This window comes from Nicotiana sylvestris, chromosome 9 (genome assembly GCF_000393655.2).
Source record: "Nicotiana sylvestris chromosome 9, ASM39365v2, whole genome shotgun sequence".
Classification (NCBI taxonomy): Eukaryota; Viridiplantae; Streptophyta; class Magnoliopsida; order Solanales; family Solanaceae; genus Nicotiana; species Nicotiana sylvestris.
In genome coordinates, this window is record NC_091065.1 from 73,633,425 (window position 1) to 73,646,504 (window position 13,080).

A 13,080-nucleotide genomic window follows, 5' to 3' on the forward strand; every position below is an offset into this window, starting at 1 on the left:
TAGTGGAAAGGAAGAATAGAACTCTTGAAGAAATGGCAAGAACAATGCTGATCGACAGTGGAGTTGCAAAGAACTTCTGGGCTGAAGCGGTCAACACTGCCTGCTACTTGGTGAACAGGTGCATGATCAGATCTCTCCTGAACAAAACCCACTATGAGTTGCTAAATGGAAGGAAACCCAAGCTGACTCACCTAAGAACATTTGGGTGCAAATGTTATGTTCTCAACAATGGAAAGGATCAGCTTGGTAAAATTTGATGCCAAAAGTGATGAAGGAATGGGGTATTCTTCTCAAAGCAAAGCTTAAAAGATATACAACACGCGGACTCAATATGTTGAGGAAATTGTTCATGTTATCTTTGATGAGTCCTATCCTTCCTGTGAGAAAAGTGCTAAAGATGATCAAGATGGAGAGCCCTTACTGGGTCCTGGTGAAGTCATTGACATGACAAATGGAAAGGCGGATATGATGAGCCAAGTGAAAGAGCCGAGTGGAGACAATGCTGCCTCTTCTTCAATGGAACCAGGTACCTCAATTACAACTACTTAAGCTGAAGAAAGAGTGGTTGATACAGTCCAGGGTACTCCACTAGTACCTGAGAGAAGAACACAAGAGAACCAGTTAAATATACCCATCTCCTATACTAATGAACCTCAAATGTCTAACTGGAAACACAAAAGTCCTCATCCTCTTGACAACATAATTACTCCTTTAGATTCTGGAGTACAAACCATGTCAAAAGCTAGAAATTCACTTGCCTTCTCAGCCTTTCTCTCCCAAATAGAACCCAAAAATATCAAGAAAGCCCTGAAAGATGCAGATTGGATTACAACCATGCAAGATGAGCTACATCAGTTTGAAAGGAACAATGTCTGGCACCTGGTACCTAGACCCTCAAATCGAACCATTATAGGAACCAGGTGGGTATTCAGGAAGAAGGGATTGATTATGATGAAACGTTTGCTCCGGTCTCTCGCATGGAAGCTATTACAATCCTAATCGATTTTGCATCTCATATGGAATTCACCTTGTTCCAAATGGATGTCAAAAGTACATTTCTGAATAGACTTCCTAAGGAAGAAGTCTATGTGAAGCAACCTCCAAAGTTTGAGTGTCATGAACACCCTGAATATGTATTTAAACTGAACAAAACATTGTATGGATTGAAGCAGGCTCCTCAAAGGTATGAAAGGTTGTCAAAGTTCCTCTTAAAAAATGGCTTTAAAAGAGGGTTTGACAACACCTTGTTCCTAAAGAAACGGGGAAGGAACCTTCTCAATTCAGGTCTATGTTGATGATATCATTTTCGGGGCAACAACTGATTCTCTGTGTGAAGAATTTGCAAAACTCATGGGAAGTGAGTTTGAAATGAGCATGATGAGGGAGCTGAATTTCTTCTTGGGTCTTCAAGTGAAGCAGTCCACACAGGGTACATTCATTTGTCAGCAGAAATACATCAAGGAGCTCTTGAAGAGGTTTGATATGGAAGCATCAAAAGTGATAGACACTCCCATTGCAATGGCTACGTGACTGTACATGGATGAAGCTGGATCTCCTATGAATCAAACTATGTATAGAGGCATTATTGGGTCTCTTCTCTATCTCACTGCCAGCAGACCCGATATTGTTTTCAGTGGGGGTATGTGCAAGGTTTCAATCAAATCCCAAGGAATCTCATTTGATGGCAGCCAAAAGAATTTTGAGATTGTGGATAGGAAAAGCACTTCCGGAATAGCTCACTTTCTAGGATCATCTCTCATCTCTTAGGCACAAGGAAGCAAAACTCAGTGGCTCTTTCAACAGCTGAAGCAAAATATGTAGCTGTAGCATCCTGCTGTGCTCAACTCCTATGGATTAAGCAGTAACTAGAGGATTTTGGGGTGTTCACTAAGTGTGTGACTCTTCTATGTGATAACACCAGTGCACTCAACATGGCTAAGAATCCAATTCAACACAAAAGAACCAAGCACATTGATGTGAGACATCATTTTCTAAGGGACAATGTGGAGAAAGGGTTGATCTGCATGAAGTTCTGCAGCACAAAAGATCAAATTGCAGATATCTTCACCAAAGCATTGAGTAGGGAACATTTTGAAAGAAACAGGGTGAAGCTGGGGCTTTTGAAGCCCAATTGAGCACCTGATTCCTCATCAATTGGCTATGAAAATCACATTTAGGTAAAACTAGCTAAAGTGTTTTTCTGGCTAAGTCTAACTCACTTCAATACCATTGCAGGTAAACACGCATGATGAGTATAGAAGCTGTAGATGCAATGCATGGATGATAAAAGAGGATTGATATTTTCGAATAACAGGTTAAGAACCTGGTTTTTGTACCAAAGGTTAGTAGTTCTGTTCATTCTTTAATACACGTCTTGAAAAGGTACAAATATCAACTGCCATGTCATCCACCTTTTCAAACCCTGTTGTCACGTCTCTTCACTTCAAATCGTTCCACCTCCTTCTGAAACGTTGCACTTCTCCAAGCACAACTGCCATTTCACAACCGGTTCCTATCTCTCTCTTCTTAATTATCCGCTCTTATTAAAACCTTTCTCTTTTCTCCACAAACCATAAGTCCTCCATTAGAACTTTTCCAAAGCTCTTTCTCTCCATCTCTTCAATGGCTAACACAAACTCCGAAATCCCTGCCTTAGTCATCTCTAATACTGAAAAACCCATGGAGTCCTCCGTCCCCACTAAGTCCTCTGTAAAAACTTCTGCTCTCATCTTTGAAATCACCCCTAACCCAAATTCCCCGTCTCCCTCCATCCTAGAGACCCCTAAATTTGTTGATCCTTCCTCTCTATCTGAGTTTCCTATTGATCAAAGAAAAAGTGGAGAACATGGTCAAAGTCCTGAGGTCGTAGAGGTTTCCGTCATTGTTGCTACAAATTCCGTGGTGGACATGGAGATTTTGAGGAAGAAAATGTCGTGACCATCTTGTGGTATCTGCTGACGGTGTCCTACATAAGATCATCTTTCAGAGGAACGAGATACAGGGTATGGGGGAAGAAGGAGCATTGGTGACTGTTGAGGGCTCTGCACTAGCAGAAACTATTGGGCCCTCTCATGAGGAACCTGACCCCTCTTCGGAGGAAATAGGTCATGGTTCTTACTCCTAGGCCGGTTCTGCTCCTGCATTTGATGTTGCGCCCTTGGACATTCAAGTCCCTAAGATGAGGTCTAGTGATGAGGAGGATCCAGATAACCTTGCTCTTGATGCTTTCATAGTCAAGCGAAGGGTGGTTTCCACTCCTGAGTCTTCTACTAAGCGACCTACTACCAGGTTGCAAGTAAAGGTAGCCTATGAGTCTGCCCTTCAGAAGAGCAGAAAAAGCAATAAAAAGAACATGAGGAGATTGGTGAAAGACAATGTTATCGTGTGTGATAAGGTTGTTCCAGTGGTAGAGGTTGAAGAGGAAACAACTGAGGAACCCAGTTCCCTAGTGAGAAGGTCCCAGAAGAAGAAGGAATCTGCTTCCACAGAGCATGTTACAACCCTTAGTTCCAAGTTGAAAGATGTTGTGAGTGAATTCTCCACATCTGATGAGGATGTGTTAGTATATTCTGCCAATAATATAGATACCGAATTAACTCTTGTTACACAACTTTTTGTTAATGTAGAGATCAATCTTTTGAAATATAAGGTTTAAACTATAAATTAAAAAGGAAAATTCTTTAGGGAAAATTTCACGTTCTGAGCTCCCTACTTTTCAATTTTATAGCTCATATTTCAATTTACAACTAACTAGCCAAAAAATAATAGACTAAGATTCAACATCTAACTCCAATAGGTTCTCAAAATTACTATCTATTTAAAAAAAAGATTCCTCAAGCTTTTAAATTAATTTTCGAATCAGTAACTGTGACTCAAATATTAATTCAACAAACCAAATTCATTTGGGTGGTGAAAATTAGATTTTTAACAAACATAAATATGTGGGTTTAAATTTCGAATTTGATTTTGTGAGAAATTTGAAGTGAGTGTTATTTAGACTTGTTAGAAACAGTACAAGGAGGGTGTATATAAAATTTGAAGTCATTTAATGGAGATTTGGACTAGTTTTGAATAAGAATTGCAACTGAAAATCGTGGAAGACGTTCGTCTACAGACGCTTTTATAAAAGTGTATAAGGTGTGTTTCTACACTCATATACACTATTATACAAGATTATACATAATTATACAAAAAACTGGCTTCGTCTTCTTCCTTGAGTCTTTTCTGAAATTTAACTCAAATCTTGCTCAAATCTACTCCAAATCACTTCAAATTTAAATTTTGAACTCCTTTTGATATTTTCAATCAATTGGAATAACACCCGATCCAAACAACTAATAAATTCAAAAAACTCATTTTCAAAAGCAAAGCTTTAAATGGTCTTCAATGGTGGACTTCTACTCTTCAATTTTCTTACATTGCAAGCAGGTGACACAAGAGGAGAAGCAGAAAATACACGGTCCCTTGAAGCATATGTAGAAGATGTGAGAAGAAGAGAGAGTGAAAGCAATGGTTGTGAGAACATAGATTTAACTCCATAGCTTTTTGAAGCAATGATTGTAAGAACATAGATTTTGAATTTGCTAGTGCTTTCAAAATATGTACAATATGAACTAGGTAAGGTAAAACTTAAAAATATGGGCCATTTTTTGTTATGGTGTGAAGTCATGTGTTTTCTTGTAATTCTTTCAATTCTTTAAGCATTTTAGATGCCAGCAGAAAAATGTAAATAAAAAAGTATAACACGTAACATACCATTGCATAGGGAAGCTGATGATTCTTAAATTCGATAAAAGAAAAGCCTCGCTTGATATAGCACGTTCATTTGCTTTGGATAACTCGTGTGTTAATTATCTTTTCCAAAAAATATATTATCCATATTCTTATCTCCCTTTTCACAAATGTATCCTATAGAATAGTAGAGATAATTAAAACCTGCTGCTGACTGAGAATGCACATTGCTCAGAACATGGTATGGTAAGTTAATGTTTTATTTTTCTATCTTTTTGAAGGAAAATAAAAAACAGAGTTGAAATAAATTACGATTACTCATACAGGCAGATGCAACAAATATATGTTGCATGAGTTCAACTAAAACAAGCGCATATATATATATATATATATATATATATATATATAATCATAGTAGTAAACATTAAATTATGAACTCACAATTTTAAAATTCAGTGAAGTGATAGTTGATAAGAATATTTAAATGTTTGAATCCGCGTCCGATTACATCATCCATAATTTGCAGAGTCAAGATATTTTTTCTTAGACTATAACAGTTTTTGGCAATAATTTGTGAATATTACCATAACAAATCAAACGATTTACAACCTATGAGCAGCCAACTGTTCCAATCCACTAGGATCAGACTCTCTCAAGCTCTCAGAAAAAGCAAACAACAACAAAGAATTTAACTAATCTAATTACATATCCTCTGCATCAAAAATGGACAGTTTCTAGGTCTTCTAGATCCTGCTAGCATGCTAATCCTCTCCCTAAGTTCCTTCTTAATCTGTATTTCTATAAATGTTGTATTTACATTGATCTTCCTGAAATGCTTCCAATTTCGAGCTTGCCAAGTATAGTATATTGTCTCCCCTATGATTGCTGCTGCTACTTCTTTTCTGAATTGCCGCCAGTGCCTGTTTTTTATCCACTGCAAACTCCTGCTAACATTATATGATGAGATAGTTATTCCTGACCAATTGAGCAATGCTACTCTTATGTTCTGAATCCAGCTACACTCCACAAATAGATGTTGGTGAGTTTCAAGTTCTCCACAATCACATAGTATGCAGTTTATGTCCCCATTGATAGGGATGTTCAACCTCAACAATCTTTCTTTAGTCATTAGCTTATCTTGAAATGCCAGCCAAGTAATCATTGACTATAATAGTTATTAAGTTAAAATATCTAACCATTTAATTTTATACGTAATTTACAGTATTTTTTTAATATTTAAATTTTTTATTACTAGCTCAAAAAATGAATCTTCTATACTATATCAAAAGCACGAAAACCTTTAGGGAAATATCGTTCGTTCTTTTTACCCTTTAAAAATAGCTTTTATAATGAACAAAATTATAATTTTAAGTTAGTTTCCTAATATTTAGGACTTTAAAATTAATTAAAATTTTGCATATTAAATCTTTTCTTATTAAAACGGATAAGAAATTCTAATAGTTAGGAATTTAAAATCAATAAATATTGCACCTTATACAAATCGTACTAATTACAAATTTGAAAATATCATTTGTGCAATACTTATAAAACCAAGATGAGAACGATGGCGACTTCAATTGATTCGTAATTAAAATATTGAAGTATGGGGACATAAAACCACATATTAAATTAAAATTTTATAATACAGTAACATCTAAATTATAATTTTGCATGTTAAATCTTTTCTTATTAAAATAAGTAAAAAAATATATTTAGTATTTAAAATAAATAAATATATTACATTATAAAAATCGTACTAATTAAAAAATTTGAAAATACATTATTTGTGTAATACTTAAAAAAATCAAGATGAGAACGATGGTGACTTTAATTGATTTGTAATTAAAATATTGAAATATGGGGACATAAAATCAAATATTAAATTAGAATTATGTGATACAATAACATTTAAATTAAAATTGTTTCAACGTGGAACAACTAAATATACATTTTAATAATTCTTTTTTTAATCATACAAAATAATTAATCCACATTCAATTAAGCATTTAAAATTATTATTTGATATCATATTTAATCATACTAAACTGTACAAACCTAAATTTATATTATAAAATTATAAAACCTCTACACAAAATGTTGATTGACCTTTTATCTTTTAAAAATTAATTTTAATATTAAATAAAAAATGTAGTGTAAATATTTCACTAATATCTAAGATTTAAAAATTAATTAAAAGTTTTCTTATTTGAACTATGTAGAAAGTTCAACTATTTAGGATTTTAAAATTAATTAAAGTTATGTGTTTTTACTGAAATTGAAAAGGAAGCACGATAACTTGGGAAATTAAACAGATAAAATTATAAAATTGGAACATAATTTAGGGTGAATATATTGAATAATGATTGAGGACTTTTATGAATTTTTTTTCTTTTATTTAATCAACTATATAGGATCAATATTCATCAATTTCAAAAGCTTACACTTTATTTTATAACTCAAATATAACTTTAAAAATAATATATAATTTTTTAATTATATATTTAAAAATTACATTTTACTACTAAGATGGGGATAACACGCAACATGCATACATAAATAAATAACTGAATTCAGAATAAAACCCGGTATTCGGGCCGAAGGAGGATTGTGTATTTATTTTTGCTCTATGTTGACCAGATTAATTAGGATTATGCATAGACCACGTATTTTGGGTCCATATAGACACGTTAGCCGTTTATTATAATGTCTCTCCACAGTTTTTTGCTGTCTGAGAAGCATCCTTGTCCAGCTTAACTTGTAACTCTCATATCTATTCCAATGTGGTAATCTTCTTGTCATCAGTTTCTCTCCTTAACTACTACAAATTACTTGTCTCCCTCTCTCGCTTAGCCTAGAATCCTACTACTTCTTTGACAATACGTACATGTTTCAGCTTCTGTTTTTTAGCATTCATACAATTGGAACCTCTGCAGTTTGAAGGTAATAAAGTTTTTTTTGGTACTGTTAATCTTTATGAATTTATTTTCAATATATGCACGTGCGCCTGCCTTACTTACTGCTCCAACTATGTAAACACACACACACACATATATATATATATATATATATAGGAATTTAAATCATGAGTATGTGTTTGCATGCATGATCTTTATCCGGTTTATACTTTGGTTATATTAGCATTGCTAAAGTTGTCTTCTTTAATTAACATTGGTGTTTGATAAGATTAACTTACGTTGGTCTTTTCTTTTTTACTGGTTATATGTAGATAACATTATGGTTTTTGACGCTATAGCGGGATTGGGTGTGACGGCCTTGCCAGGTTCTGATCAGGTCTTTGTAAATTTAACTCTCTTCGTCACACTTCTCTGTGGATGCATTGTGATTGGTCATCTTCTTGAAGAAAGCCGATGGATTAACGAGTCCATCACAGCTCTTGTTATCGTACGACTTCTTAAATTTTATGTTGTACCAAACACATTTACACATCTCTAACAGTTTATATATGTACTATCTGTGTTATCTCGTTTCGATATTAATGGATATCCATCCTTTCTTTTGGCTGCAGGGTTTATCTGCTGCAGGCATCACTCGACTAACTACTAATAGAAAGAGTCCTCATCTTTTAGAATTTGACGAACAGCTGTTCTTTGTTTATGTTATACCTGCCATTATATTCAATGCCGGGTAAGTTTTTCATCATAGGGTAATAGTGGTTTGTTACGTTATTATGGTGTTAATTTGGGCATTGTTGCATTATTTCATGAATCTTGCCAACCACATATTAGTAAAATTGAGTGCTCCGCTGAATTTTAAATTATTATGAACAACTATATATAACATTGGAAGGACAACATCACATTCTGCTAAGGGGTCATTGTGTTCTTCCTTGGGATTGATTTTTACTGTCTACATATCGAAGAGACAGAAATACTTTTAAACATTTTTTTCCTCTTGTGGCCGTGTAATCTATGATATAACTTAAATATGGAGGTGTTATTCATATACTAAGAGGGTCACCACCTTAACGACTGGCACTGTTATTGTGGTTAACTGGCAAAGAGAGAAGGGGGAAAAAGAAAGAGGAATGTTATATTTAGTTTATGATAACATAATCTTTTATCAGGTGTTTAATGTAATCTATGGAGTCTGATAAATCACTTTTTACCTTTACCAGTTTCCAGGTGAAAATGAAGCACTTTTTCAGGAATTTAGGGACCATTGTGCTGTTTGGTGTCCTTGGCACATTGATATCTTTCGGCGTCATATCATTTGGTATGCCCTGCTCCTTCAATCAGTTAAAGAAAGATAATGCCTAGCTAGTGTCCATAAGTTAATTTTCTGCGAATAATTTGCAACTATATGCTCTCTGAAGTGTAATGTGGTTACTTCAGTCTTGATTTTATTCTTGAGTTACTCTATGGTTATGTCTCTTAATTTCGCTTCAAAATCTTTACTTAGGTGCATGGTTGTTACTCGGGAAGCTGGGCACTGGTCTGGAGTTAAGGGATTATCTTGGTAATCTTTTCCTCTTCTCTCCGTCGATTGTTATGTGGTTATTGATTTGTTACAATGGAAAAGTAATGATATGTAAAAGCGGTTTCATAAATGGAAAAGTTAAAACATACAAATGATGTAGTTATTAGAAGGAAAAGCATACAATTGGTGTCCTGGTTTCTTTCTCACATCTTCTGATGGTTATTAAAATTCTTTTACTGCAGCGATTGGAGCTATATTTTCGGCAACAGACTCTGTTTGCACATTGCAGGTTTTCTCCTAGAACTGCAATTTAATTCCGTAGATAAAAACAGATTACTGAAATAGCAAGCCGTGTTTTCTACAGGTGCTTGATCAGGATGAGACACCTCTTCTCTACAGCCTAGTCTTTGGAGAAGGTGTGGTAAATGATGCTACATCAGTGGTGCTTTTTAACGCAATCCAGAAATTCGACCTCTCAAACATCAACTCACGAGTGGCCTTATCGCTTACTCTAACTTTTCTCTACCGATTTGTGGGAAGCACTTTGCTCGGAGTAGTTGTGAGTCAGCCAGCCTTTTTCGCATTATGTTTTACATTAGTGCATTAGTCAATTTTTGCCTATCTTTTCGACACAATTCGAGTTGGGAAACAGATTTTTCTTCTGGATAAGACTCAACATCTTACATTACTTGGTTTGATCTGGAAGGACTTGTATATATTAGCAAGAAGCTGACACGCATGATCAGATTTTGTTAATGATCCGCCTATTTATAGGCTTTATCAATATCTCATACATGTCTGATATTATGCTCTTCTTATGCAGGTTGGATTGCTAAGTGCATACATAATAAAAAAGATATACCTTGGGAGGAGGTGTGTATAAATTTCTTCATGGTCTTCGTATTATGGTTATTGGTTCAGATATAGTTATTCTTTGATGTTTATCAGTCACATCCCAGTTAATATCAATACACAAACTTTAGCAATCAGAAAGATTGTTTGGTTTCCACTTCCCAGTAGAGTATTCTTCATTTGTAATTCAATAAGCCTCAATTCTGATGGCAGGAAGTCAACCGATCGTGAAGTTGCTCTCATGATTCTCATGGCTTACCTTTCATATGTTATGGCAGAAGTAAGTAAACATTAACTGCATGAGTTTTATATCAACTTATTGTTAGCTCTCACTGTTTGTAGTTTCTATGATTATTGATCTTGATAAATGTTAATAATCATGCCAACCTTTCAGCTGTTTGATTTGAATGGAATTCTTACAGTATTTGTCTGTGGGATAGTCATGTCACACTATACCTGGCATAATGTGACCGATAATTCAAAAGTGACCACAAGGTACGTCAAACATTCGGACTTCACAAATCTCTTTCTCAGTTGAAATCAAATTATTTTCTTCTTGTAAGAACATGTTAAAGTAGCCATATTGTCATTCCTAAATTAACTTAACTTTTCACAGGCATGCTTTTGCAACAATGTCATTTATTGCGGAGACTTTCATTTTCCTTTATGTTGGTATGGATGCCTTAGATATCGAGAAATGGAGATTCGCTAGCCACAGGTGAGATTGAAATCTATTTCATTTAAAACATAAGATCGAGTTTGGCCCTAGGCAAATTTAGTGTCAATGATTATGTTTGTGACGCTCATACAGTAGTTAAAAAGCTCTACTTATTTGCTTTGCCTTTTGATTTTGGACTTGTTTCCACAGTCCTGGAAAATCTGTTGCAGTGAGTGGTGTGCTGCTTGCTCTGGTTATGGTTGGAAGAGCGTGCTTTGTGATACCTTTGGCCATTTTATCAAATTCTTGGAAGCAATCTAAGGATCACGAGCTCGGCTTCAAGCACCAGGTTTATTGACTTTGTCAAAGTTTCGTGCTGCTACTCCATTGTTACGGAAAAACTTAATAATTCATCTTCACAGGTTACAATATGGTGGGCTGGTTTGATGCGAGGAGCTGTTTCAATGGCATTGGCTTATAACCAGGTAGATAATTGAACTCTCTTCTCATTACTCTCAAAGATGAAAAATGAGAAACATGAGGGAGGAGTACTTTATCTGAATATCTTGTTAGTAATTGATAAAAATAATGTTACTGATTGAAGCCTGGGTTGTTGTTTGTAGTTTACAAGGTTTGGCCACACACAATTGCCAGGAAATGCAGTCATGATCACCAGCACTATTACAATTGTCCTCTTCAGTACTGTGGTAATTAAACTACATCACTCCTTTGCTACCTATGTTTTTTAGTTACCTTTCATTACATAAATCCACAAACATCTTTTTGGTTTTTGCATATCAGCAGTGGCGGAGCCATCTTATGCTAAAGGGCGTTAATTGACACTGTTTAACTAGGTCAAAAATTTATTTTTTATGTATATATACTATATGTTGACTCTCACTTATTTTACTTTTTTATATTTTGGCACCCCTTAGTAAAATTTCTGACTCCGCCACTGCATATCAGTTGTGAAGTAATTGAGTCCATTGATTGCTAAGAGTCATCAGTAATGAGCTAATAGTAGTTTGAGTAGACTCTCCCACCTGATATACTAGTAGTGCTGTTTAGTCTATATATTGTCAATATTTGTAGTGATCTTTTTTCTTTTGGGACCTCTTTTAGGTGTTTGGGTTGATAACAAAGCCTCTGATAAGGTACTTGCTCCCTCCATCAAAAGATATCAACATGAGTACTACTTCTGAACTATCCCTCGGACTCCCACTTCTCAACGGGCTAGAACATGAAGGTGATGTTCCTCGGACAAGCAGTTTGACAATGTTATTGAAAAGACCTGCACAAACCATTATTTACTTTTGGAGTAAGTTTGATGATGCTTTTATGCGACGCGTGTTTGGAGGGAGGGACTCCATGCCAGATACACCAGTGTCTTCAAATGAAGGAAGTGATCACGGTTCACTATTTGGAAGTAATCCTAGCTTACGTCTCGTTTAGAAAACAGTTTGCAAGTGATAGATTTTTTATTTTTTTGGGAAACAGGATAGGTTTCTGGAGTTGCCGGTTTTGCTATCAACTAACCATCAATAGTTGCAAGGATGCCTTCTGTATATATTCATGAATTACACTAGGCTGACTTGTTTGTAAATATTCAGATATTAATCTCTAATTCTGCTGATTTTGCTAAGCTTGTACATATATCTCTGTTTCTATTTTTCAAATGGAGTATATTTCTTGGTTTGGACTTATTTCTTCTCGAGGCAGCCCGTTTACATGCTATTTCCAAATGGAATGTGATAGGCTTGGGTCGTTTTCCTTTTTCTTCTAACCCCGCTGAACCCTGGATGATCAATTGCGTGATTCGAACCTTTGACCTATCCGTTGGTGGTGAAGGTGCTCTACTGTCACATAGGCAGATCCAAGATTTAATGTTTATGGGTTCGTGCAATGACTTCGAGTAAATTTTCAATAGTAACTGGGTTCACATTTAAATATTTGTAGTTATTTAATGAATTTTTAGAACACATTTACACTGTTTGGACAAAAGCTATTGGGTTCACGGGAACCCGTAGATAACATGCTAGATCCGCCCTTGTCTACTGATCAACTTTAGCTGGAGCAAATCTCACTCGTGATGCCTAGGTTATTTGATATAGTATAGCTGTGTTCTATACGATTGTTTTCTTCTAGTTGGACTTTATGATGATATCTTTGGATTATGGTAATATAAGTTCGAACTGAGGAGCTACGTCGCAGAGACCCTTTAACTAACATATGCTACAAGTAATAAATAACTCATCTCGTGCTTGACTCTATCTGTAAGACAGGTGTGTGTAACCAACCACCTAGTGAGGAGAGGAGACAAGACTAGAGAAGAACTCTTATGTACAATAAGCATTGGCTCTTCTCTTCCTAAACTCTTCACTGTATATACAGCCTCATCAACA

General features: G+C 35.2%; 2 protein-coding genes across 2 annotated transcripts; one reads left to right on the forward strand and one right to left on the reverse strand.

The window, feature by feature from the left end:
- Positions 1–5,428: 5,428 nt before the first annotated feature.
- Positions 5,429–5,893, reverse strand: LOC138877762 (uncharacterized). The gene has a single exon (XM_070157398.1). The coding sequence runs from the start codon at positions 5,891–5,893 to the stop codon at positions 5,429–5,431; it is 465 nt and encodes a 154-aa protein (XP_070013499.1).
- Positions 5,894–7,471: 1,578 nt separating this feature from the next.
- Positions 7,472–12,209, forward strand: LOC104222805 (sodium/hydrogen exchanger 1-like). Its single transcript, XM_009774105.2, has 16 exons — positions 7,472–7,514; positions 7,625–7,671; positions 7,958–8,133; positions 8,258–8,376; positions 8,867–8,964; positions 9,151–9,207; positions 9,411–9,457; positions 9,533–9,727; positions 9,992–10,041; positions 10,234–10,300; positions 10,415–10,515; positions 10,637–10,738; positions 10,889–11,027; positions 11,101–11,163; positions 11,302–11,385; positions 11,801–12,209. Exons 1-16 carry the CDS (start codon positions 7,510–7,512, stop codon positions 12,128–12,130), a joined length of 1,680 nt encoding a protein of 559 aa, XP_009772407.1. The 5' UTR covers positions 7,472–7,509; the 3' UTR covers positions 12,131–12,209.
- The last annotated feature ends 871 nt before the right edge of the window (positions 12,210–13,080 follow it).